Source organism: Numenius arquata, chromosome 6, assembly GCF_964106895.1.
Source record: "Numenius arquata chromosome 6, bNumArq3.hap1.1, whole genome shotgun sequence".
NCBI lineage: Eukaryota > Metazoa > Chordata > Aves > Charadriiformes > Scolopacidae > Numenius > Numenius arquata.
This window is the reverse complement of record NC_133581.1, coordinates 40,973,772-41,001,047: the sequence shown is the minus strand read 5'-3', so window position 1 is coordinate 41,001,047 and position 27,276 is coordinate 40,973,772. Positions and strand designations below refer to the sequence as shown.

General features: G+C 43.8%; 1 protein-coding gene across 5 annotated transcripts in view; it reads right to left on the bottom strand.

Moving 5' to 3' along the window:
* Nucleotides 1-27,276, bottom strand: part of AMBRA1 (autophagy and beclin 1 regulator 1) — a 129,768-nt gene that overhangs the window by 64,463 nt on the left and 38,029 nt on the right. For all 5 annotated transcript variants that reach the window (XM_074148754.1, XM_074148755.1, XM_074148756.1 and 2 more), the window contains 2 exons: nucleotides 20,963-21,043; nucleotides 20,311-20,411 (listed from right to left, as the gene is read on the bottom strand). In XM_074148754.1, coding sequence (XP_074004855.1) covers nucleotides 20,311-20,411; nucleotides 20,963-21,043 — 182 coding nt within the window. The remainder of the gene's footprint in view (nucleotides 1-20,310; nucleotides 20,412-20,962; nucleotides 21,044-27,276) is intronic.

Genomic DNA, 27,276 nt, shown 5'->3' with positions numbered 1-27,276 from the left:
ATCAGTAAGATAATATATTTGAAATCAGCTCCCAAGCAACTGATACTGCAAGAGAAAAGTGGTTTTCAGAATTAAACTGGGGGAGGACATGAATGATGCCAGGACACACTGCTAGATGAAAAGGCAGGAGAGAGTTGAATTTTGCAGTTTCTAAAGAAACATGTATTCTCTTCCCTTTGAACCCGCACATGAGGACATGTTCACAGCCCTCCTCCCTTCTAAGTTTCCAGGAACGGCAGGTGACTCTCCAAATCAAAATACCACATCTCTCCTGACAAGAGTTAAAGTTTCACAAAATCCCATGAAGGTGAACTAGGAAGGTCTCAGCAGCTAATCGGTACTGTGTGTCACTTGGGCTCCTCCATCTGCCAATCCTGCCCCTTGCAATGCCTCCGCTCTCTCCCGTCACTAAGTCCCTTGCATCATTTCCAAGCCCTTCATTAAATGCTGTTGGAAGTCTGCTTTTTAACCTTCACGTCTGTGTTTATTCTCTGCACAAAAACAGAGCGAAATCTGTGCCTGGCAGGCATTTCCTTTTGTAAAACTCCTTCTTCTTTCCCTTTCTGACTTTTCAGAGCATGAAATGTGCCTGCTAATCCTAATTGCCTCGGATGAAGAGCCTTGCAGAGACTAGACAAAGGGGGCAGCCTTCCACCAAGGAGCTGTGAGCAGGCACCAGACTCTAAGCTCTCGAGTCTCCAGAGCTCACATCTCACTTTGCCGCATTTCTGAACACCACAAGGACAAACTTCCCCAAGTAGTTCCTGGGAACCTGCCTTCCCAGACTTCCCCTCTCCTGCTGAAATGGCCCTCCCAGCCCGTCTGAGCTCATTGTGAGATGTGACTCAGGCTGGGCAGAGTGCTCAAATATTGCTGCTGGACGTCAAAGCAAAAAAGCTAAATATCCGAATTTTAACAGTCATTTGCCTGTCTGCATCCCAGTGCCAGCTCTCTTACCAAAGAAAAAGTTTGCAAGGTTCCACTGGCACATCCACAGCTGGCCTTTCCATTAGCAGTGCCTCGTCCAGTTAACACAGACACTGTGAAACTGAATTGCTGCAGTACTAAGACATTTTTGCCTCCAACAATCATTAAAGGAGTTAATTTTCTCGTCTAGCAGAGTTTGTCTGGATTCAGAGGAATATTTCAACTTCAGCAACAAAAAACTCCACAGGATTGCTGTAGTTGCCTAACCAGAATGCCCTTACCACTCCAGACTATAAATACTTAAAGGGTGGGTGTCAGGAGGATGGGGCCAGTCTTTTTTCAGTGGTGCCCAGGGACAGGACAAGAGGTGACGGGCACAAACTTGAACATAGGAAGTTGCATCTAAACATGGGGAGGAACTTCTTTCCTGTGAGGGTGGCAGAGCCCTGGAACAGGCTGCCCAGAGAGGTGGTGGAGTCTCCTTCTCTGGAGACATTCAAAACCTGCCTGGGCACATTCCTGTGCAACCTGCTCTGGGTGACCCTGCTTTGGCAGGGGGGTTGGACTAGATGATCTCCAGAGGTCCCTTCCAACCCCGTATCATTCTGTGATTCTGTGACTAATGTTTCTGTCCTCCACAGCTGTCACACCACCTGCATTGTCTGCTAGGTCTACTGCAGTTCACTCATCTAACAGACCCTAACGCAGTATCAGACTAATCCAGCCTTGCTAAAACTGCTGCATATAGTTTCAGGTATTTCAGAGCTCCTGCAATACCTTGAGATTTTCTTGTAGTGACTGTTTGCCAAGACGCTTGCCAACTTCATAGATTCATAGATTGGTCCAGGCTGGAAGGGACCTCCAAATGTCATCTAGTCCAACCTCCCTGCAGTCAGCAGGGACACCCCCAACTAGACCAGGTTGCCCAGGGCCTCATCGAGCTTCACCTTGAATATCTCAAGGGAAGGGGCCTCAACCACCTCCCTGGGCAACCTGTTCCAGTGTTCCACCACCCTCATGGTAAAGAACTTTTTCCTAATATCCAATCTAAATCTCCCCTTCTCCAGCTTAAAACCATTGCCCCTCGTCCTGTCACTGCAGGCCTTTGTAAACAGACTGTCTCCAGCCTTCCTGTAGGTCCCCCTCAGGTACTGGAAGGCCGCTATTAGGTCTCCCCGGAGCCTCCTCTTCTCCAGGCTGAACAACCCCAGCTCCCTCAGCCTGTCCTCATAGCAGAGGTGCTCCAACCCCCTGATCATTTTCGTGGCCCTCCTCTGGACCCGCTCCATCAGGTCCATGTCCTTTCTATATTGAGGGCTCCAGACCTGCACACAGTACTCCAGGGGAGGTCTCACCAGAGCAGAGTAAAGTGGCAGAATCACCTCTCTGGATCTGCTGGCAACACTTCTTTTGATGCAGCCCGGGATGTGACTGGCCTTTTGGGCTGCGAGAGCACATTGCCTGCTCATGTCCAGCTTTCATCCATCAGCACCCCCAAGTCCCTTTCCTCAGGGCTGCTTTCTAATACCTCATCCCCCAGTCTGTATTTATACTGAGGATTGTTTCAGCCCAGGTGCAGAACCCTGCACTTGCTTTTGTTGAACCTCATGAGGTTCATCTGGGCCCACCTCTCCAGCCTGTCCAGGTCCCCCTGAATGACAACCCGTCCCTCTGGTGTATCAACAACACCACACAGCTTGGTGTCATCTGCAAACTTGCTGATGGTGCTCTCAATCCCTCTATGTCGTTGATAAAAATGTTAAACAATACCAGTCCCAGCACAGACCCTTGAGGGACACCACTTGTCACTGCTCTCCATCTGGACTTCAAGCCATTGAGTACCACCCTCTGGGTGCAACCATCCAACCAACTCCTTATCCATTGAACAGTCCGCCCATCAAATTCGTATCCCTCCAATTTGGCAAGCAGGATGTTGTGAGGGACCGTGTCAAAGGCCTTACTGAAGTCCAGATAGATCACGTCCATAGGTCGTCCCTGATCTACTGACCTAGTCACTCTATCATAGAAGGCCACTAGGTTAGTCAGGCAGGACCTGCCCCTAGTAAAGCCATGCTGGCTATCTTGAATCATCTTCGTGTCCTCCACGTGCCCAAGCATGGCATCTAGAAGCTTCAGCCTGTATTCCACACAGGTTATACTTTATCATTGACTCCAGAGCTCCTACATTAGTGCGGCCACAGTTTCAGTTCACATCGAATAATTGATCTCTTGAGCAGAGGCTCAAATTGTGTTGTAACAGCAGTCCCATTTAACCAATATAGCTACACCAGCAGATAGACACAGAATAGATGCAAAAATAACAAGTGAAACTGCTTTTACACAGAAGAGCCTTTTTCATTGTGAGTATGCATTTTAACTAACATGAAATCCTATTAATCCAAACAAATCAGCAAGCCAAATGCCTGCTACCGCCTCTGCAGCTCTTACTGCAAGAATGTGTGCTTAGCACAACTTTAAATGTGCGTGTTTTATGCCAAAACACTCATCTGCAGTGGAAAAAAACTCAGCAGTATCTTCGTAGAGCACACGCATGCCTTATCAACCACCCCATTGCAATAATACAAACTTTCACTAATCCAAGAAGCACTGTGTTCCCTAGAAGGGTTGGAATTCCTGAGATTTAACTGTCTATCAGTACAACACCAAGCTTCCAACCTGCAGCCACCTTTCGCTGTGAAAATAGCAGTATGCAGTATTAATAAACAAGCACGGAAACACATTCGAAGCCTTGCACTTGCCAGTGAATGGAAGACTTGCAAAAATTCTTACTATCCTTAAACACATTTCAGGACTGCCGTAGCACAACACAAGTCCCGCGCGTTCAAGCCTGCAATGAAAATGCTGTGTTAGCTTAGTGACACGGACTGAGAGAGCACTAAGGTAAACACGCTCAAGGGTTGATTACATTTCACGGTCATAATATCCTGTGAGCAGGATAGGTCTGTGGAGGAAATACTTGTCTGTTCTGAATCTGTACTCCTCCAGGGGAGGTTAAAATGAAGTCACATGCTCCGAGAGGAAAAAAAAAATGCACTGCCATTAATAAGAATGCAGGTCCTGACAACTTAAATAAATTCCATATAATAAACTAACAAAGTGTCCTAGGGGAAAGGAAGAGCTGACAGGTGGCATTTATGAAAGATATTTTAAGGGTGTGCTGTACTCATTAAGAGCTTCTCAGACTGGTGGGTCCTGCACAGTCGCTGTGTCTGCAAAGAAAACAGGCACTAACCTTCCATGGGGAATACAAAGCTGGAAAGACGTTGTTAAAGGGAACAATTTATGAGGTATCCCCAGTCTGACAGGCAAAAGAAGAGAAGGCAGAACTGGGAACTAAGCAGCCAGGCTCGCTGTTTTCTGGGTAAAGCAGTGAACAGGGAGACAACCAAAAAAGGCAGAAAATGAGCAAGCTGGGAAAACACAAAATCTAACAATAGTTTAGCTAAGGACAAGGCAGCATGGTGAGATAGAAAGGAGGAAGCTCAGGCTGGAAGAACCCAATGGGGAGACCACATTGTTTCAACTGGAAAAGAACAAAGTAAAAGAAACCTACAGCAAATAAAATACTTGGCTCTTGCGATGCTTTGAATACTTTCTGATGGAGGAATTTTTGAGGGCACTTTGGGATGATCTAAACAACGGCAATGGAAACAAGACTCATTCCTTATCACCACTAGTAGGTTCCAGAACCTCAGTGAATCCACAGGGATCTCTGCGTAGAGCCACTGTGGAGATTCAGGCTCAAGGGGTGACCACGATCCCAGAGAAGGCAGAGCAGGACTGACAAAGCACACCGCTCCACACACTGACGAACCATCCTGTAACAACATGGAAGTAGCAGTGTGACATTCAGACGCAGGATCAGAGCTCTCTGAGGGCAGCAGGACCCTCCCAAGGAGTTCAGCCAAGCTCATAACCTTGTGGTGACTTCTGTAAATCAGTGCCACAGCTGAGTTCAACCCATACAGGTCCAAGCCACTGCAATTACAAAAGTGACTACAAAATGAAAAGAGACTAACGCTTTACCCCCATTATTTTAAGGGGTATTAAAAGTCAAACTCAAAGCCACACACAGAAAAATTAAGACCTAAGCTGAAGACAGTACATCCTAGCTACTCAGCACACAGACCCTGTGCTGCACAATGGATGGATACTTCAGACGGGTTTTATTTCTTTTTAGGGCAGACTTGACCTTAATCCATCTCGAATTAGGAATAGGAAGTTCCATTCAAATATGAGGAAAAACTTCTTTACGGTGAGGGTGACAGAGCACTAGAACAGGCTGCCCGGGGAGGTCATGGAGTCCCCTTCTCTGGAGATCTTCAAGACCCGCCTGGATGCAGCCCTGAGTAATGTGCTCTGGGCAACCCTGCTTTAGCAGGGGAGTTGGACTAGATGATCTCTAGACGTCCCTTCCAACTCTGACAATTTCGTGATTCCATGAATTAGCTCATAATACTTCCAAAGGGTACTAAGCATAACTGTCCAAGAAGCTGCTATACAATATAGGCACCACAGCTATTCCACACCGCATTCATAAGCGACAGTGGAAGGAAATTCAGATGATGAAGGTAGGGCAATCACAATTTACTGGTTTGCAGATCTGGAGATTTGAGCAGGCCATGCATTACTAGAGATAGGAGTCCCAAACTAAAAAGAAACGGTGGTGAGAGGCTCCAAGATCTCATCCTCACAGCAGCAGAGACAGAGGTCCAGCTCCTATCAGATCAACGAATCAGCAGCGGTGCAGCCTGGAAGATAATGAGCACTCCAGGTGAGCGCCTCAGTTCTAGGACTCAGTGTAAAATTACAGTCCCAAAGGCCTCACAAGTCGGAGGACAGAAAAAGTTAGGCAGCAGCTCACTAAAAATCACAGGACTGGAGGGACTGACATTCAGTTACCTCCAGTTTCTTTGCAGGCAGATAAATTATGACAGGGCTTTGCCTTCAGCTTTCACCGTTTCCTGTGTTAACAGACAAGCATGTACCTAGCAAATGAGGGGGCTTCTGTGGAATCTCAACAGCCAAGATGGGCAAGAAGATGGATACACACTGCCCTCACACCCCTTCCATGCATTCCACATAGAGGACTCAAGTCCTCAGCTACGTGCTTTCTCACCTTTCAAAGTCTTTGCAAATCTGTTCATTTCACGTGGTCTATAAGCTCCTCCTCTAAAACTTCCTGTTACTGACTCCCTCCCCACCACAACTTAATGTCTCCCAGCATTTACCATCAGCCCTTCTCTCTCATTACGTCTTGCTATGATTTCCAGTCTATAAGCACTGATAGTTATTTGTCTACCCTCAGCCCTCTTTCTCCTTTCTTCCTTCATGCTTTTCAGTGTCCTCATAATGGGATTTGGGGGGGGGGGAGAAGGGGTGTTGGGTGTTTGCCTCCTTCCCCCAGTCATGCTCCCCACCAGATTTTGAGCCTGACCCACCCCTGAAACCAGTACCCATTCCACCACCTATTCTGAGACAACTCTAATGAAAACTGTCACCAGACCAATTTCCTCCACTACACAACTTTTCTACTTCTACTATAGCACCTCAGGGAAGACAGAGAGATCTGACTGGGTCGGTCTGTCATGAACCAAAAGACAGATCCTCAAACAACTCGTGTGTGCAGCACACCAGGAGACACACATCACATGGATGGGTGCATGCATGCCCACACCATGAATGCTAATACGAACAATTGTTTGAAAAAAGACAAAGTGTTTCTCCAGCTTAACTGAAACCCACGCCTGCAATCCCAGCTGCCTCATCACCACCTTTGACTCATTCCTCAAACCCTCCCCTCCTCCAGCCTCCATTTCTCTGTGCAGAATCTCAGTTGCTTATAAGAAAATTACAGTGACATTACTTCCTCCATCCCTTCAGCCTTCCCTTCCCCTCCTGCAGTTCCTCCCATCATATACAGAAGCACCTTCCCAAGCACTCCTTCTATGCACTCCACCTGCCTCTGTGATTTTATCCCCTTCTGCCTATTCCTTTCATGCCGATTTCCATGCCTTGCCACGTGGCAGTACACATTTGTATGCTCTTCTCTTTCCTCTCATAATACACATATGCATTAACTTCTTGCATCTCTAAATTCCCAAGACTCTGGATCACATTTTGGATGTCTAAGGTGGGAAAGGGAAACGCATTCACTCTCATGTTGTTCTCATCTCTAGCTCTCAAACTGCACCATGTGAACCCTTAGCAGTCACTCCTCTTTTTCTGGTAAGTCCAGTTTGGGTTCTCTCCAGCCTACCTTCCATCACTCAAATACTACTAAAGCTACTCTGCTTCTAGTGACCTCCTTCCTGGTCAAAGCTCAGGACTAGTAGTCTAACTGTCATCATTATCCTTTACTTAGCAAAGGTGATAATATTTTTGATTCTTGGATTACTCCTCCCCTTGCCTTCTGTGAATAACTTCCACCACTACCAATCTCACCACCCCCAAAGATGCTGAAAGGAGACAAATGAGCAATTACGAACATCACCACAACTTCTTCCACGCTGATCTCTCAACTTCAGAGCTGGCAGCAAGCAATCTAATGGGTCATAAGCTGCACCTACGTACCCCCTCCCACCTATTGCTGCAAAAACAGGTGGGTTGTTGAAGCAGGTTGACACAGCTGAAATTGTACGGTTTCATGCAGCGCTTGAAGCAAAGGAAACAGATGTGAATGTGGTTCCCAGATCAGCAAGAGCTGGACTGGGAAACCAGGGAACTCAGCAGAACCTGAGAGCCCAGAGGGGTGACTTTGGTAGAGGCTGGCTCACAGCTCCTACTGATTTTGAACTCTCAGAACATGGTAACTCCTGAGTGCCGGGCTGCTGGATTCCAGCCCACGCCGAGCTCAGCAGGAGAGCGTGTCAACCTACTGCTCAAGAAAGCAAAATACAGCTTCCTTTAGTAGCACTGGCTTGCAGCTCCTGCTTAGTTCAAAACCAGCTCTCTGGGCTCCTGCAGACACTGGAGACCATTCCCTCTTCTGCCTCACTCCAGAGGTGATGGTATACTGATTTTTAAAAAACAAGTGGATGGGGAGGGGGAGACATATATGATGTACACCTCCACCCTCGGTTCCTGTTTATATTTGTTGGTGTACAAAACCTCCTGCTGTCTGCATTAACTTCTGACTGAGTTCTGAGGCAAGGAGATAAAAGCCAGTATGAGTTTATAATAGTGCTCTCATCCTGAATAGGGTCCCTGTTTGCTGTTGCGCTAATACTGTTCGGATCTTCTGCTTCCTTTTCTTTAAGAATTTCTCTGTTTCAGACAGGACACTTACCACATGTTTAACACTCAAAAAAACCATCAACAAACACAGCTTTTATGTTTTTGGCAAAGTTCACAGCCTAAATTTACTTCCCTAGGCTCTGCCCTGGGCAAGGGCATGTTCCAAAACTCCTCCAGCCTCCGCATAGAGAGGGTGACTTCTTGGTCTGGCTGACATTAAGCTAAACCACACAGGTAAGGTAAAGCCATCTGGGATGAGCAAACCCACAGCTCAAAAGGAACTCCGAAAAGGCAGGTAAGTTGTGACTAACCTTACAATACCTTCCCATACCTCTTCCCCAGTAATCAAGGAAAGCCAGCGGGCCAGAAGCATAAAACCAAAAGAGAGAGAAAGCTGTGGTAACGATACTATTGTGAAGGGAAAACTATCACTGCAGAACCTAATAGCGAGAAACAACCTTCATTTTGCATACACTAACTGGTCATAGATTGATACATTAATGCTCAGTTATAAAAAAAAACCAAAACACCCTCCAGGGTAGCAAGCAGAAGGATCCAGTGCTACAATCTCATCTGTCTGGGAAACGGAGCTAGGAATCAGTATCCAGCATCCTTATCGGATCTCTCATACAACATACAACCACGTTGCCGAAGCAAGAGCGTCCTCCACCTTTACAGCAGGATGGCTATAAAAATGTCCGTGAAGATATCCTATGTTGGGTGTAGCAAATCTGGGCTCAGGGTTTGCTTTGTGGAGGAGGTGTGTTTTGGTTTCCCCCCCACCCCCCCATTTAAAACACGTAAGCAAAAATCATGACTATTCTCTTCAAAGATTACAGCCAAATGTGGCAGGTCACTGACAATTCCTACCTCCTCCACAGGGCAGATTACCAGGGTTTCTGCCTCCCCTCTGCACTCTGGAGTGTGGGTAATTATTTTATTCTTTTCCTTTCCCCTTTAAAAAGGGGGCAGCAAGGTGTGGGAAAATACTTTTATGGCTAAGCGAGCTTTACCACCCACAAAGAGACAGGTCCCCAAGGGGCCCTCACCGCCCACAAAAAGATGAGTACTTCTGCAAAATCTCACCCCTTCTGATATAATGATATGTAGAAATTCATTGCTTTAACAATCCACACAAAAGCAATCTGCCTGCTCCCTTCACTTTTAAGAACACCGTCATCTCTCTCCAATACCTTTCTGAATCTCAAAGCCAGCTTTAGCTTCCCAGCCACCATTACAAAGAAAGGCTTACTGGGACAGTCTACATCAGCAAATACAATACACACTCTTTCTCAGATTCAGTGCTCCCTTCCCAGCACTGGGCACTGGAACAGAACACAGCTCATGACATGATGCAAGTGGCTAGCAGGACCTTTCCTGCACTAGGACCACTGAGGACATCCCATCAAGACTCCTGTAGGTATACCAGGAACTGTGGGACCAGCAGTATGCTCGTAAACTTCCCCTTAAGCCCAGGCAACAATTTTGCTAGTTTAAACATCCATGTACTGGAAAACACCCACACCTGTTTCAGCAATTAGCTACCATAAGGTAAGTGGTGAACTTTATGCAGCAGGACTTTAAGAAATAAAAAAAAAAAAAAAAAAACAACACCCTAACACCACTACTTGGACATCTGCCATTTGTTTCTAGTCTAAATTGGTCTGACATCAGCTTCTGCATCTCCCTATGCCTTCTGTCTATTGAATTAAAGGGTGCTCTAGCAGAAATCGTTCCCCCACATAGATATATCTAGACCAATCAAGTAACAATGGCTACCTACTACTACTTTGTTTAGCTAACTGCATTGAGCTTATGTCATTCTATAGCTGAAGTTTTCCTCAGCTGATTTTTTTCTTCAGCTACTTTGTGTCTGCACTTCAGAAGGGCTCAAGAGTCGCACATGGATTTGCCTACCATCTGGAATGCTGTTAATAAGATCACATAAAAAGATAAAAAGACAACAGCAGTTTCATAATCCCCCATATTGCCTGCCTATATAAGGTCTTAAACATTATCTCTATGTCATTATGACAGGAATTCACGTTCCCTTGGTTCATGTGCAATTCCCCAAAGACATTTTCAGAGTCACTACTTTTCACGAAACAAACCTTCACAAACTGCAAATAGGATACCCATTACTCGTCCCAAGGTATCCAATCTCACTCTGGGCTGTCATAATATTCACTTGCCCACGACATATCATTGCCTGGATCACCACTGGGAAAGAAGCGACTGGAGGAAAGATCTGCTTTCCAAGTAAACGGATGCCACCGTCACACTCCATATTTTACTTCCTACTGACAGAAGTGGATTGACCTCAGACCCCAAACACCCGGTTCTTTGAAAGGTCAACAGCAATAGACTGGTAAGACTGAACTCTAGACTCTTCAGAGTGCTTAACAACTAGCTTCTTTGAAATACATCTTGCCTCAGGCCCAGAGTCATTCCATAAAGGCGCTTCCTTTAACTGTCCAGAATCTTCCCTATTGTTTCAGCCTAATTCAAGTACCTCTCTGCTCCCATTTGAACCATCTTCCACAAACCACAGAAGCCTATGTACTAGGGCTGGTAACAATAACCCTGTGATTACACCACCATCTCTTCTGGGGAACGTGATGGTAAAAGTGTAATTATCACTTCAAGGCTCTGTATTGGGGACCTCTAAATGCTTTAATAGGACTTTGTCCTGTGGAAGACAAAGTCATACATATTTCTCTAACAAACTTCTCTCCAAGGACAATGTACAGCAAACATCTCCAGGACTCCTGAAATGCAGGCAGTGTCTGGCGCGCTTGAGTAAATGCAGATCTTTCCAACTACTGCTAATCTCAGTGCAGTCACATTTCCACATACCACCCAAAAATCTCCTGACACCTCAGACCTCATCAAGCATATCCTATAAAAAAAAAAAAAAAAAAAAAAAAAGAAGTGGTCTGCACTCACTCTGACCAGAAAAGTTGTGCTCATTCTAATCTCAATTAAGTTGTAAATTATGCTCATAACACACAGCCACTAATCCACACCAACTCCTTCTATGGACGCTTACACTACAGAAGTAGACAACAGAGGGGTTTTCAGCTTTCAGTTCAGCTTACCAAAAGGAACTGAAAATGAGAGACTCTTGGCACAAAGTAAGTATCCTCATGGAAAGCTAGTAACAAAGCGTTCTCCAGTAACATCTAAGCGTTCTCCAGTAACATCTGCTCTCTCAGACAAACCTTGAAAGAGCCCAAAGTTCTTTGCAGTAACAGCCATCAGAAGGTTTTACAATAGGGTTAGGAGATAATGCCAATACATGCAACAAGAAGCAGCTGTACCTACTGCTGAAATATGGTGATTAACACACCTTCAGCTAAAACAAGCTCCATTCTCACCTACGCTGAGTCCAAACATCATGTCACTGCACACGTGCATTCACACAACTCAGAGAATCACTGAAGACTGAGGGTGGAAAGGACCTCTGGAGATGCTCAAGTCCTACCCCCTACTCAGAACAGGGTTAATTACAGCAGGCTACAGGGGACTATCTCCAGTCAAACTCCAGTATCTCCAAGGATGGAGACTACACAACCTCCCTGGGCAACCTGTTCCAGCATTTGAACGCTCTCATAACAAAAAAAAGTTTTCCTAAGTTCAAATGGAATTTCAATTTGTGGCCATTGCCTTTTGTCCTTTCACCATTGAGATGATCCTAGCTCTCTTGTCTTCATTCCCTCAGGTGTTTATACACCTTGATAAGATCCAGCCCCGAGACCTCTCTTCTCCAGGCTGAACAGGCCCAGCTCCCTCAGCCTGGCCCCTCAAGTCAGAGTTTCCAATCCCTTACCCATCTTTGTGGCCCTTTGCTGGACTCGCTCCAGTATGTCCGTGCCTTTCTTGCACTGGGGGCCCAGAATTGGACAAAGCACTCCAAATGTAGCATTACCAGGGCTGAGGAGAAGGATCAGCTCATTCAATCTGCTGGCAATGCCCTTCCTAATTCAACTTTGTGTACTGTTGGCCTTCTTTACTGCAAAGGCCACATTTGGTGGCTGATGTTCAACTTGTTGCCCACCAGGACCCCCAGGTCCTTTTCTGCAAAGATACTTTCCAGTCAGTAGGTCCACAACCTGTACTGGTGGATGGGGTCATTCCTCTCCAGGTGCAGGACTTGGCATTTCACTGAACTTCCTAAGATCTGTTGGCCCATTTCCCTGCCTATGAAAGCCCCTCTGAATAGCAGCAGAGCTTTCTGGTTCATCACCTACTCCTCCCAATTTTGCTGAGGGTGCACTCCGACCCATCACCCAGGTGATGAATGAAGATGTTAAACAGTATGTATTGGCCCCCAAGCAGATCCCTGAACAGGCCAAAAGTCTGTTTTCCTGAAGAACTTTTCCCACAACGCTGTCCTCTAGATAATTCCTTATTTATCTGCATATGCTCAAAGTGGGCCTTTTTTACCCCTTTTGAGGCAGGAAACCAGAAGAGCAAAATATGATGAAAGATCTAGAAAACATCTAGTGACAAGACATAAGGCTAATTCACTTACAAATAAAACTTGATTACAGTACTCATGCATTTGCTTAGCTAATATGTTAGCTTGTGAGGCATAAGAAATAGAATAAGTTTAAAAAAAAAACAAACTCAAAAAATCTAGAAGAAAAAGCTGCAGAAAGAGACAAAGGGTACAGACTCTCCCAAGAAAACTTGATTACCTACTGCAGACAGTGGTAGGGTCTGTGTACTGAGAAGGGGTATGCGGGGGGGGTGTAAGTGGAGAGCGACTCCACCTTTTCAGTGGATAAATGTAGAAAATAAAGAAAGCAGGTGAGCAGCACTGATCAACAGTAAAGCTATACGCTACGCTGGCACTGCCACTCTGCCAAGCAGCGTTCATCTCTGGAAGCAAAACACTCACGAAAAAGCACTTTTCATACAAACCAAAAGCTGTTGCTTTTCCTCCTCTCAAAAGTTCCTGCTTTCTTTGTTTCTGAGACCACCTTGTTGCTTTCGTTTAATGCCTTCTGCCCAGGCTCCTCTCTAGATATCATCTTTTCTGCACTCAGCATCAAGGCAGGATGCAACCTTTAGGCATGTAAGGTATCCACGCACTCTTCCAAAGCTCCCTATATAATCAGTGATAACCTGGCAACTCCACAAAATATTCAGAGCACCTAAGTTCAGAGCTCACTTCAGGTGATGAATCAGAGCAGAAGTTCTCTTTCTCTGCTAACTATACAGGAAGCTTACCCTCCCAAGTCAGATGCCCCCAAAATTACAGTGTAAATACCCCCCCATAAGAATCCACTGCTTTGTGTGTTATTTCCAGTTGACTCACATCTCTCTCAATTAACATATTCCCAGACTTTGCAGATTGAGATGAGCAATGGCTTGAGCTTCAAAAACATGAAGGAAAGACAAGAACAAAAAGGACTGAGTGAGAGCAAGCTTTAAAGCACTTATAGCACTATTTTGGCTCTTTAGTTCACCTTTATTGTGCAACATTTAAGAGACTTTTTTAGACTGTCTCCAGCTCTCAGGTGTGAAGAGGCAGCTCCTTCCATATAAAGACAGTGATACACAAAATATTACAAATTTATTTTAGAAATTAAACCAGTTTGGGAGTCACTCAAGCCTTGGGAGTACTCTAATCTCTGGAATCAAATAGGGGACAGCATCTTACAAGGGTTCTGATGCAAGTTCATTCCCTCTATCCTTCAATCTCTAGTGCTTTACACTTTTACTGTCCCAACCAAAGAATTCAAACTGGATCTGTTCACAGCCAACAACAGAGAAGTGTTTGTGCCCACAGAGCACCTTTGCTGCTAAATGGAAAAAGCAAGTGAACAGAAGCGTAGAGCAAGCAGGGCATTGTAAGTAGACAGCCAGATTAACATTCTTCCATTCCAGCACACAAAGCATCCTGACATTTTCTAGCCGTCTGTGTTTTTTCTTTGCTGGTCTTCTGGAGCTCTCAAGTCATCTTAGTCCTAGTCTGTAGAGCTGTGCATCCCCGCAAGCACATTTGAAGGATGGGGGCATCTTGGAACGGAATTCACAGCTCACTGACACCGTATGCAACAGAACGGGATTAGGTCAAGAAGACTTGAGCCATGGGAGGCAAACACACCTGCAACGCCAGAGGAATTGGAGAATCTGCCTGCAATATGGTTTCCAGGGAAACCAAAGCAGCCTCTTATCATGATCACTTTCATCATTAGAGCAGAAGCGAAAGGTTACTGGGATAATTCTAGTTGCAGCAGCAACCAATACTGTATCCAATTATATGTATCACAGGCTCATCAATGCCTATGTTAACTGGCTTTAGGATTGAGCCATTTACTTGTATTTGAACATTAGCCCTTAACACTGCTAGAGTGATCAACAGATTGGGAACGTGCACCAGGAGGCACCTTAGCTAGTGGGTCTGGTTTGAAAATTTGACTGGGGAGAGGTCATCATCCTAATTCTTCTTATGAGAACTATCACATGCTCAAATAAATGTTGTCCTCCTGTAACAGGAAGATTTATCCAGCATCTTAGCTAATTATCCTGATGAAACTTGAAATGCTCTAACAATTGCGCGTTATCAGTTTCTGGCTGAAGTATAGAAATTCACTTGAAGACACGTGACCTAGAATTCTCCTGGGGAGCCAGCTTTGAAGAATGGGATAGTTTATGCAATTCTGGGTACACAGCAGCTGACCATTATACTTTGAAGTCCTAGATCCCAATTAAAGGCAGACTATCAACTGATTCTTAGCTTCACCTATAGCCTCAGCCCTACCCCAGTCTAACAAGGCCACGGACAGACAGCTTTGTTTGGCAAGCCCAGCAGAGATATCCAAAGCTGCACTATTATTACTCTTGCAGCAGATCACACTCAGAATAGGCATGGGGTATGGAAAAATCTGTAGTATTAAGCTCATTCTTTGAACATATGTAAGTGTTCAGTCTCTGGTCTGAATCTATTACCCTGAAATAGCAACGAAATTACTCAACTGTAAATGTATAGTGTCGTATCACGCAAGTCCTTAAACCATGCTCATTCTGGATTTCCCCATGAGGTGGAGGACTCAGAGCAACGGTGTTGGATCATATTTAAACAGATAAAGCCTGATGGCAAAGCCAGAATAGACAAACATGATCTGCGTCCGTGCAAGGAAAAATATTTTGTTTGTTGAGATACACATAACTGAATAATGCCTATTAAAACAAAGTGAGGCAAGACACAAGGATTTCACAAGGCCAGGTAACTCTGTCATAAACCAGTCAACTTTCACCTGCAGGTCTCCTGCTGAGTAACAGGAATGTCAACAAACCGGCATCTGTGTCAATTTTTAAAGCCTCCTGATAAGTTCCTTGGCAAACACTGATTTTCTTCTTCCTCTGAGTTTCCACTGAACTGAAACTAAAGCCTTCTTTTGTTCCACTATACCATTAGCATGTCTGTGTCCATCCCGACGTAGAGCATTACTAGAAAGCCTAAAGGAAAAGTTCACATAGGCAAACAAGAGGTCACAAGCACTTCAGGGGCAATGAAGTGGATCTTGTTTTAAAATGGTTTTAGTGACTTTTTAAAAAAGATATTGAAATGTACATCTGCCTAATATCAAGTGCCAAAAATATCTATGACTTGACCTTCAAATTACTTTGCAGTGTCGTGCTCACAATGTGAATTAGGACAAAGAGAAATTTATTTTAAAAAAAACACCAAACAAACCAAAACCAAACAAACAAACCAAAACCAAACAAAACAATGGGTAGAAATATTCAGCTTAAAGAAGAAAAAAAAAAAAAAAAAAAAAAGCAGTAGGAGGTGGTAAACACAATACTGAGCCGTGTGTTTCCTGGCTCCAGAGCCAGACGTGTCAACGCTGCTGAACTTTGCAGTAGTACTAACTCCCATTACAAAAGGCGTAACCCCATCCCACAGAATAGCTCTTTGGGATCACCTGGGAAGCACAGGGGAAGGAAGGGGAAAAAGAAAAAAAAAAAAAAAAAAAAAAAAAAGGAAAAAACCCCACTCTGGTGGCCTGCAAATAGCAGAGAACCCAAGAGACCAGAAGACTGAACCGGCCCCACGATGTGGTATTGGACTCGTGTTGCCACACACAATTGGCTAGTCCTCTCGAGTGAGAAGCCAAAATGTATTTATTGCTTTCACCATCACTTTAGCAAACAACCACTTCAACTGGCTTTCACGATACGGACGTTTCCTTGGAGACCACAATCCCACCGTTTACAGCAGTTCACCAAGGAGAGGAGAGTCCAGAGGGTAGCTTACAGCCCGCACCACCAAGAGCTTTAGAAGAGCTGCCAAATGAACTCTCAGGTTCTTTGATGAATCTTGAAATAAAAGAGGAATGTGGAAGACTGAAAAATATGCTAGTATTACACCAGTATTTTAAAAGGTTGAAATAGGATGAGACATGTCAGTCTTGTCAGCATGACATTGATTCCAGACAAAATAATGAAAAAGCTGATATAAGACTCAGTTAATAAAGGATTAAAGGAGGACAGTGTAATTACTGCCAATCAACATAGACTTTACAGGAAAATATAACTTGTCAAACTACCAACACTTTTTGGTGTGATTACAAGTTTGAACGCTAAAGGTAGCGATGTTGATGCAATATATTTTTCACATGGTGTTTTACTTGGTGCCAGAAAGCACAGTGATGCAGCACATTCTATCAGCTAACTGATAGGTCTGAACCGCACCAGTAGACACGGAGTCAGGCAGGAAGGCGCTACTGGGATTCGTTGTTGTTCCAGTGCTACATGCAAATTAGGCTGCTGGCATGGAGACATCTCTGTCTGTCATGTTGACTAGTATCGCTTCGTTCTCCCCCTGAACTCCCACCTACTCTACCCATCTGTTGTCACCTTTCCTATACTTCGCCTGGAAGTGCCTTGAGGCAGGGACGGCCACCAGTCCCTGTCTAGTACAAAGGAACTCTCTAACCCTGACCTAAGCCCTGCCTGCCACGTCGGAGTCATTCTGCCAAACCTACTGCGTTGCTGCACTAGCCCCTCCGCTTAGAAAACCTGCGATTTTTAGCTGTTCGTTAAAGCAGGCTGCTCTAAGAATTTATTCACAAGGCAGTCTTTCCTAGCGTGGAGCTATTGTCTGTAACAGTCGCATGAGAACAATACTTCAACACGGAAAGCTGTTCACATAAAACAGACAGCTGAAAGGAAACGCGGCCAGAACCTGACAGCAAGAGCCTTGACATTAAGGAATTCAGTCGGTACACCACAAAGTAATTCACATACCATAAGACCTCCGTCTGTTGTTTTTATTTCCTCTCTGCATACAGTAGAAAGTGGGGCAGGGGACAGGAGCAGAAATGTAATTGGGTGTATTTCCCCAAACAACAGCTCTCACTCATACTTGACCACAGAAGTCTATTGTCAATTTTTAGAAAGCTGTCAGGTTAGGAACACAGGAGGGGGTTGGCATCTCTTCTCAAATGCTGTAGAGGTTACATAAGAAATACATTTGGCATTTATGCACTTAAATGTAATTCAGAAATGACAGTCTGGATACATGGTAGGATGAAGCAATTTAAGGCACTCAAGCTTAGATTAGTCTGTGTTAATGGGAAGATAGATGACTGATTTTTCCGTCAGCCAAGGCCAGCAACCTTACCCATAACTACCAGGCCAGGGTTAAAGCACTTCTGAGCTTGAGTAGAGGGGTTTTTCATTATGATAGTGAAGAAAAAACTACCACAAGCTTTGGCACAGGCTAACTAAAAAGGAAAACATACTATCTGCAAACTTCCAATGCAACTTCCTGCAACTGCAACTTCCAATGGCTCTGAAATATAATATTGAAAATCACAACGCTGCTGCCCAACACAAGAAATTCTCCAACTATTCCACAATTGCAACCTTATTTTCTAGTTCTCATCTTTCATGCCTCCACTTAATATTTACAACTTCAACTCTCCTGGTTTCTGTGACACATTAACATGTTTTTGAGAACAAACGTAAAAAACATTTTGAAAGCTGAAAGCGTAAATACAGACTAAAGTAAACAGAATATTAAAACAATGTATCACAAGCAGCTGCTGTATTAGGAGAATTAATTTTATATTTAAATCAACAAAAGCCTTTACTGTGGAGTCACAGCTGTTCCCAGCAATGTGAGGTTTCACGACAATTGATTAGGGAATTGAGGTTCCAATTTCCTAATTGGAATTAGGGCCACGAAAATGATCAGAAGGCTGGAGCACCTCTCCTATGAAGACAGGCTGAGAGAGCTGGGGTTGTTCAGCCTGGAGAAGGAGGCTCCGGGGAGACCTTATAGCAGCCTTCCAGTACCTAAAGGGGGCTACAGGAGAGATGGGGAGGGACTCTTGATCAGGGAGTGGAGCAAAAGGACAAGGGGCAACGGTTTTAAACTGAAAGAGGGGAGATTTAGATGAGATATTAGGAAGAAATTCTTTCCTGTGAGGGTGGTGAGACACTGGAACAGGTTGCCCAGGGAAGTTGTGGCTGCCCCATCCCTGGAGGTGTTCAAGGTCATGCTGGACAGGACTTTTGAGTAACCTGGTCTAGTAGGACGTGTCCCTGCACATGGCAGGGGGGTTGGAACTAGATGATCTCTTTAAGGTCCCTTCCAGCCCGAACCATTCTATGATTCTATGACACTGTAGGAGCTAATAAACCTTGTCTTAGGTAGGCTCTGTACAGTGCCATACAGAAAAGATTGATCTTGTTTGTTGAGAGTCCCATGATTACAACTTCTGCCTTCTTTTGTTAATCTTGGCACACACACCAAACAGCAAGTACATATATTTTGGGGCTCTAATTCCCTGAAACATGCAAGGAGAAAAAGCCAGGCTGTTTCCCAGCCATTAAGCAAATGCAAATGCAGCCTTGCAAACTGCAAGGAGGGCTGGAGGAGGGCTAAAGGCAGGTGTCTCCAGCAAAGTGGGGCCACACGAGTTCTGCAGCGTTGCCTCACAGCAAGTAATTGTCTCCCAGTGTGCTGTTTCCACGTGCCTACAGCCAAAGCCCACACAGGCAGCAAGCATGGGAAAGTACATGCAAGCTCCACTCCTTCCTAAGGAAAAAACCATAGAAGTGCTTCGGAGGGCAGCCTTTGGTTGAGTTCTTACTATTACTGCAACAGCAAGGTCTGTGAACCACGCACTCAAACCAAAACGGCCAGGGAAACACAAGTCTGGGAGGTGCCAGAAACCTGTTACCAAAGACAAGACCACTGCCATCAGTCACTCAGGAACAGCAACAGTTCCACCCCAAAATGGTTGGGAAAACTCCAACAAAGACTCTTAAGAACAGGTTAGATAAATCCTGTCCCAATTGGTTTGGGTATAGTTGATCATGCCTTAGGATAAGGAAAAAGGTCACGCAGCCTCTTGAGAAACCTTTCAGCACTCCTTTTAGTGGTGGTCCTGTGATTACCCACAGGAATAAAGAGAACCACAACCTACCTGTCCATACATTGTCCCTTGTTCTCCCCCGAGATCCAAGATGACTCCCCTGCACTGGGGTTAATTACAGAGCAACTCAGATCCAGCCAAAAGAGACTCACCCTCAAGATGTGTCATCTATAACCATCTCATTCATGAACTGCCAGAGTGCCATACTCCTCCTCTCCCCCCCACCTCCCTTCCCACCTCCGCCTGCCCTTTAAGGCTCCCAAATGCCTGTGTGCTGTATGTGGTGGCAGCTGAGTTTTTTAATATGCACTTATTAAGATCCTAATTGAATCCCGCATTGCCTTGTGTGCATCTTGCCAGCCGGAACATGAACAAGGCACCCTATAATTCAATTAGAAGGACCTGCAGCAAGCTGATCATTAGTCTGTCAGGTTGTTAAGAAAAAGACATCTAGGAATAGAGGAGAAAGTTAAACAAAGGGAGAATTGTTAACAGCACCGCTCCCCGATTCATGCAGGGACTCCCATACATGTACTTGAGGTGTGAAATCTGCAATGCACAAGCACTTGAACGACAGCTCACTCTAACAGTCCTTTCTCTTGTTTCAGGTGACTTAACCAGAGCCTCAGAAGTTGGAATTAAGACTTTTCCTCATCAATCCTCCTCTGCTCAGATTCATGAGAAAAATCCTACATGACTACTGCAAACAAGGCAATCTCATTACCTGCCAAAACCCTGTTGACAGAGGAATGGGTGGCCAAACCAGGTTGTCCCCGCTCATGGAAAATCCCAGCATAAGGCAAGTATTCTGGTAGCAAGAAGCGTCTGCAAAACAAAAGAGAGTAAACTTGCACGGAGAAAGACATCCCAGTATACTACAGTCCTGGACAGAAACTGTAATTACTTTGAGGAAATATGACTATATTCCAGCAGACTACAGCAGAGGGAAGGCTGGACTCCTCTGCTTAGCCAAGCACTTCACTGCCTCAAACAAAAGGCAAGTTACAGATTAGATCCTCCTCTGATGAATGTGGCTGTGAAGAGTAGCATTAAGCAAATCCTTTACCTCCTACAACAGCTTTCTAATCTCAAACCAGCACGTTGCGCTGAGAATCTCTGATCAGATTCTTTTCTCCTCCTATTTTGCCTTCACACCACAGCCATAACCTGCAGGTAAGAAGCACTAGGACCTTCAAATGTCACAGGATGAACTGATCACACTACCACGCCATCTCAGGGGTCCCAGAAATTGCAAACCAAGAAAATTGCAGTCCTGTGCCAGAAAAGGAATCCATCTGAAAGCACCAGAGAGCTGTACTGCAACTGGTACCTCCAGGATTTTCACACCCTTTTACTCTTACATGTATAAGCCTTACCTCGGGACAAAGCGCCCCAGCGATGGTGCAGACATGCGGGCATTCCGGGGAGCTCGGTGCCTGGATCGGTCTCCATTGTCCCTTCAGCAAAAGAAAAAAAAAGAATTCTACATTAAAAATACTATGTAATAAAGTATTATCCAAGAAAAGAAAAACCCAACAACGTTATCTAGTCATCCTGAGTATACAATTGAGGTTTAATGGTTCTCTTGCATAAATCACATGCTTCTAACGTTCCAAATGCATACAACCCGCTGTACCTGACAACTTACTCCTGACAGTTTTACATATGGGTAGCCTAATGTCCACTTTCTTCGTGGTTTGGCAGTGTCTCAAAAGTATCAACAAAACCACAGAGGGTCAATGAATCAGTGTCAGCACCTGAGCAAATGAACGAGAAACCTTGTAATTTGTACTGGGAGAGCAAAAGCAAGCACACTACAGTCCTGATGAGAACTTTGTTCGTCAAAGAGATCAGCTAAGTTTCATTTTTTCATTCCCAGAAGCACAGGTAAAAGAACATAATCTGCAGACTACTCTTTTGCACTCCTTTCCTCAAGGTCCAATTTAAGTGCCATCACAGCTTAAGATAACCTCACCTTTCAAAAGCTTCTCCAGTGAAGTCAGAAATGTTAGGTGGTATCAGAGAAAACTGTACCTCCTCAAAAACCTCTCATTCTGTTTCACAATAAATCTATCTATGGCCCTTGGGGAAGGAGGGTAAAGGGTCTAGTAACTATTATCCAACAGTAGATATAGGAAAGTCTTCTTCCCCAGCAGGGCAGTGCAACACTGAACAAGTTATCCAGACAGGCTGCGGAGCTGAGATCCTTGGAAGTCTCATGACTGAAGGCAAAGCCATGGCTGACCCATTCTGATTTTGGCAATAACAACCGTACAACTAGCAGGAGGACAAACTGGAGCACCTCCAGAGTCCCCAGCAAACAAAATTCCTGATATTGCATTCATAGGTCACAACAGGACCTGTAATTATACAGCACTAAAACTGCAAGGAAAATAATGAGACTCCATCAGTGACTCTGGAGTTCTGAAACAGACCTCCGCAGTGCTTTATTCTGCATTCAGAAATTTACTCTCTGCATGACCTTGCACAAGTAGCAAGTCTGTTCTCCCCAGACTCCAGATCCTCATCTGTAATTGCAGCCCTACGTCTCCTTCCCAGGCAGTTGTGGGGAGAATATTACTTGCGGAGCCTTGGAGTCACTAGGAAACTAAATATTCCTTATGCAACACACTAGAAGCACATTCCAAACCCACTCCAGCAAGCTGTGCATTTTATAAAAATTTTTTGTTTTGCTTTTTTAAAGTCAATGAGCAAGAAACGTGGGCTGAGAAGAAAGTCCATTACGTGGCTGTTTCCCACACACTTGAGGAACCAGGAACACAAGAGCAGAGGTTGTTCTGCAAAGCTCGTTAGCATTTCAAGCTATTTCACCAAAACCAAATCTAAATCAAAGCTTCCATTTCTCCTCCCACTGCAGACGCAGCATTTGCGGTTCACAGCCAAAGCTGCACCTCGCCCTGAGGTTTCTGTGTAACCAGCAGGGTTCCTGAAATCAGCAAAGGAAAACCTGCTGCTGTTCTTTTACCAGAGGCCTCCAGCCCATTAAGAAGCAGATCAATAATAGAAGGAATCCTGCAAACTCGAGTGCTGACACACTAACTTTTCCTGCTAAAGGGAAAAGGCCAAAGGAGAAAAAAATATCTAAAAAGTGTCACCTTCCAGATCTTGCCACACACAGTAAGAGCTAGCGAAAGTCAGACAAGAAATACACTTTTTAAAAGTCTGTGTAGCAGTTTCTGCCATTCACTAGAATCAGAAGATGCTTTTGAAAAGGACAAACATCAGCACGAGAAACTATATCCCACAAAACTGTCCAGTCGAAGAGAATGTCAGCAGCGGGTTTCAAAAGGAATGAAGAATTGGCTCCAGCAGACAAAAGACAACGAAGGTGCTAAGTCTCCCACAGCCCAAATCAAGAGACGTAAAGCAACTAATTGTTCAAGTTCTTTAAAACACCACTAGCCAATACTCTTAGCATCCATAAAAGCACTTTAGGACACAAATTTTCTAATCAACAAGACTTTCTGATGTGAGAACTCCGCTCTGTACTGTCCCACCGTGCATATAATCCTCCTCCAATAACAAAATGCCCAGAAGGGAAGAGATACAGACTAGACTTTTCTTCAGTTTTCACCACGACAGACATAGCATCTACCAATTCAAGAAACAGCAATCTATTTTTATCATCCCCTTAAAAAAATAATTAAAGAACACCACACCCAAACAGCCACTGCCCTGTAACTAAAACAGCAGAAATGGGAATGAGAAACAGTGACTATCCTTTGAGAATGCTGGAATTTCTATTTACTGTAATGGAAGTGTAAGATACTCCCCTTTAGCAAAGGAGAGTGTATTACTAAACTTTACTCTGAAACACTAATTTACAGAGTGTTTTATATCTAAACTCCCATGCTCAACTCCATACAAGAGGGTTTTTAAGCATCTACTGCAGAAAAGCTAGAACAGCTGACATTATCCTGGTGCCAGCTGAAGATTATTTCTGCACCTTCTAAAAAGGAAAATAAAAAAAAGCCACCCTACAGATCAGTGAAGATGGGTGGCACTTTGTGTTATTTCTGTACCACATACAGCCTGCTGACAGAGGGAGGAGAGCAGATGTTAGCACGACTGCAGTGCCAGCATGAAGCACTCCAGTAAGAAATGAAAAGTTTCCAAAGTTCTCTGAAGTACTGGTAAAGATCTAATGCTCTATTTTCTATTTAGTGAAAACTGGCCATTAGCTAATGATTTGCAGTGAAGAGTTTAATTAACATAACCTGGAAAAGCAAATCCCTCGGACTGTGTGTGTCTACATTAAAAAAAAAAAAAAGCGTCTTCAGAAAAGCAACCCAATAACCTTGCAAAAGTAAATGAAACAAGATGTGCCCCAGCAAGTGCTATTATAGCGTGAAGAAGGTGTCCTGTTATGCCCTCTGTTATAAGCACACCAGCAAATATGAACAGCACAGGGGAAACTTCTGCAGTGAAAAAATAATAATGAAGGAACTAAGCAATCCATTGAGCAAGATGTAGGGAAAGAATCAGAAGTAATCAGCATGTAAGGTAACACACTAATTTGTCTCTGGAGGAAAATTACAAGAACCAACAAATGGTCAAAACAACTTGAAAGGTCTGGCTCAAAATTCACGTTATTCATAATTTGTTCAGATACCAGTGTGGGACAAATCAAAACAGCGATATGGAGAGGAAGAGTTGGTAAGGGAAAAATAGCATTAACGTCAACACAGAATGGAGCAAGGAAAGAAAGCAATTCCCAAACATTCAGGAGGTTTATGGACCTTTAATAGAGCATAAGAAGGATGAAAGTTTATCCTAAACTGGGTAAAACAGTCAAATCTCTTTGGATTTTTCCACTATTGTTTTGTTTGCTTGTTAAGAGAAAAGCTGACCAATGCAAATACAATGGAGCGGCAACATCAGCTCTGAAAACAGACAGAGACGCAAAACTTGCATCCTAAAGTTTGGAGAAAATTTCTTCTTCAATTGGCAACTTGGCTGCGACATTAATAACTGAGTGGATTATGAGGACAGTCAAGACTGTCAGAAAAGGAAAAAAAAGCTATGTTCTGCTTTTCTATTTTGGCAAGAATTCTCTTTAATATTTAGAGATTGTTGTATCAGGAAGTGAAATTAAACACACAGCATGGGATTTCTACTGCAATCTGTTCGTCTAACTGTTCCCACTTTAGTCAATATTAAACCTCCCACTGACTACACTGCCAATAGAATTAGGTCAACAATGACCATTTTGAAAAGCCATTTAATTATCAGCACCAGCAAGCCACGCAAGTTCATAAGGATCAAATTATATCAGACCAAGCCAATTGTTCCATATTTTCAGCATGTTATAGTGTTTCATGTGGTCCAATTTAAAACACTAAATCAATTTCTACTGTAGAGGTTAGAGACTTATATACAATAGAAATGCTAAATAATTGGTTAAGTGGCATCTACTAATAATCCTTAAGGGTTGGCACTGGATTCAGTTACACCATCTTGGTGTTACAGAAAAAAAACAGTGACATTTCCTCAGTACTTCAAACATGAACTATCTCCACTTACTTGCTATCAATTTTTTTAAGACTGCAGGAGGTTACTTCTGAGCAGACAGCACAGAGGGCAGGAGTAGCACAAAGATCATATCAGGAGCTCAGAGGAGGCTAGCAGAAAATGCAAACTTACTTGGCTTTAGAGGTTGGTCAAGTCTGACCCCAGATCCTCTAAAAAAGGTACCTGGAAGATGTCACATGAAACTAGCCATATGAAAGAAGAAACAGATCCTGAAATCTTGCACTTCCCAGTAGTCACTGCTGATTTAGATGAAAACAGATGACATACAACCTGAGAAGGGTGTACTCACAAGAGCTGCATCAGACTGCAAGGCAAAGTGTATACTATGTTTTACAAAGGATATAGAAGGAGGAAAAAAGGTGGTGAGGGGAACATTACATTTGCTGGTGATTCTAAGAACGCATCGATCACTTTGCAGTACCGTCCTGATGAGTAAGGGACGTACAGTGCTGGGAACAGCATGAGAGAAAGTTAACTGCCAGCTTTACAACTGAGAAGAGCAGCAAATGCCAGAAGATGTTAAAACTTTAATTTTTCCTCTGTCTGAACCCGTAAGATCCTGAGCATCTCCTACAAGTGAAGTTAGGGAAAACTGGGAGCATTTCTAGGAAATAAACCTCTCAAAACAGAGACATAAACACAAAATAAATGGAACATTGACATTCTGAATATTTCAGTGAGATACAGATATCCTAGAAGACAAACTTGAAGTCGGTTGTAACTCTGCAGAGAAATATAGTAGCTGGAATAGTATCTCCTGGATCAGTAGGACAAGTCTCCCAATTAAAAAAATACAGGTTCTATCCAGCATATGCTACTTGACTCACAGTCCTGAAGTCTTGGAAAAGTTGTAAACTCCACCCAGAAAAAGGGAACCAACCTACTTATGGCTCTGAGTACAAGGGTATCTCATCTAACAACAGGATTATGTTCAAGAGAAAAGATTCAAGACAACTGACTCATCTCTGAGCAGAGACTTTTTTCCACAAGTAGATACAAATAAGTGAGTCAGGAACACTGGTCCACAGGGTGCAAGTATTGACATCCACAGACATTAAAACAACAAAACCACCAATTTAAAGGAATATATATAACCTGGTAAAAATGAAAGGTATAAATATAAATTTATCTTTCCATCTTTGAAGGATATGACCATTACTGAAGGAGAAGTACTTAAGGTAGAACAGAAGGAGACAACAAGAAACAAGAAAATTTAAGCAAAAAGAAGCATCTGCTACACAAAAAGCCTTTCCTGGCGCTAATGTATTAGGATCATGGAGCAAACTCCCAAGTATAACACTGGAAGCCAAACAAAATTAAAGTATAAAAATATTAGAGAAACTGCAAAGAGCAATGCTGACCAGCTGGAGAGACAGGAAGAAGAAGAATAGATTTTTAACATAGCTACTTAATACAGTAATTGATAGAGAAGTTGGGTAAGCCACCCAAGACATGGTGCCTTTCCGTCTTCCTATGTTCTTCAGAAGGCCAAAACACCAGTCTTTCACTAGGAGCTTTTTCAAAGAAACATAGAGGAAAACTTACTTCTATTTATCAGCTAAAACTTCCTACAAAGCAGCAGACCACTGAGTTACTAATGGCTCTCCTGACCAGAGGGAAACAAACCCCCCAGCCTTGATTACCTCTCAGAGGGCTGTTCAGGGAAAAATGTATTTACAAGATTAAAAAAGGCACTTCAGAAGATGAAGTGTTTCAGAGAAGCATCACATAAGAGAGGATTTACCACCTGGTCAACGAACAGCAGCGCTTGCCCATTAAATGCCAAGGATTAATTGCTTTAGAGAAAGTCTGATTTGGAACCTGAACGAAGCACTCACTCTTATCTATGCACAGTATCCAGTTGTCTCTATTTTAATCACCTCACTATGTGGTGGGCTCACAAATCGATGACATGTTTTAGAATAAAACTCATACACTCCATAGCTACAGTGAATCATAGGAAAATAGGAACATCAGAGGCCAAAGGCAGAGAATCCCTACTCCCCAGCCTAGACCTGGTACATGAGTATTAAGAAAACCACCGTATTCAGTGTTTTATCCAAAAAAAAAACAGAGCAACCAGCGCTACAGCTACCCTTCCTTTGAGACCCTTACTAGGGTAAACATCAGTACGGCT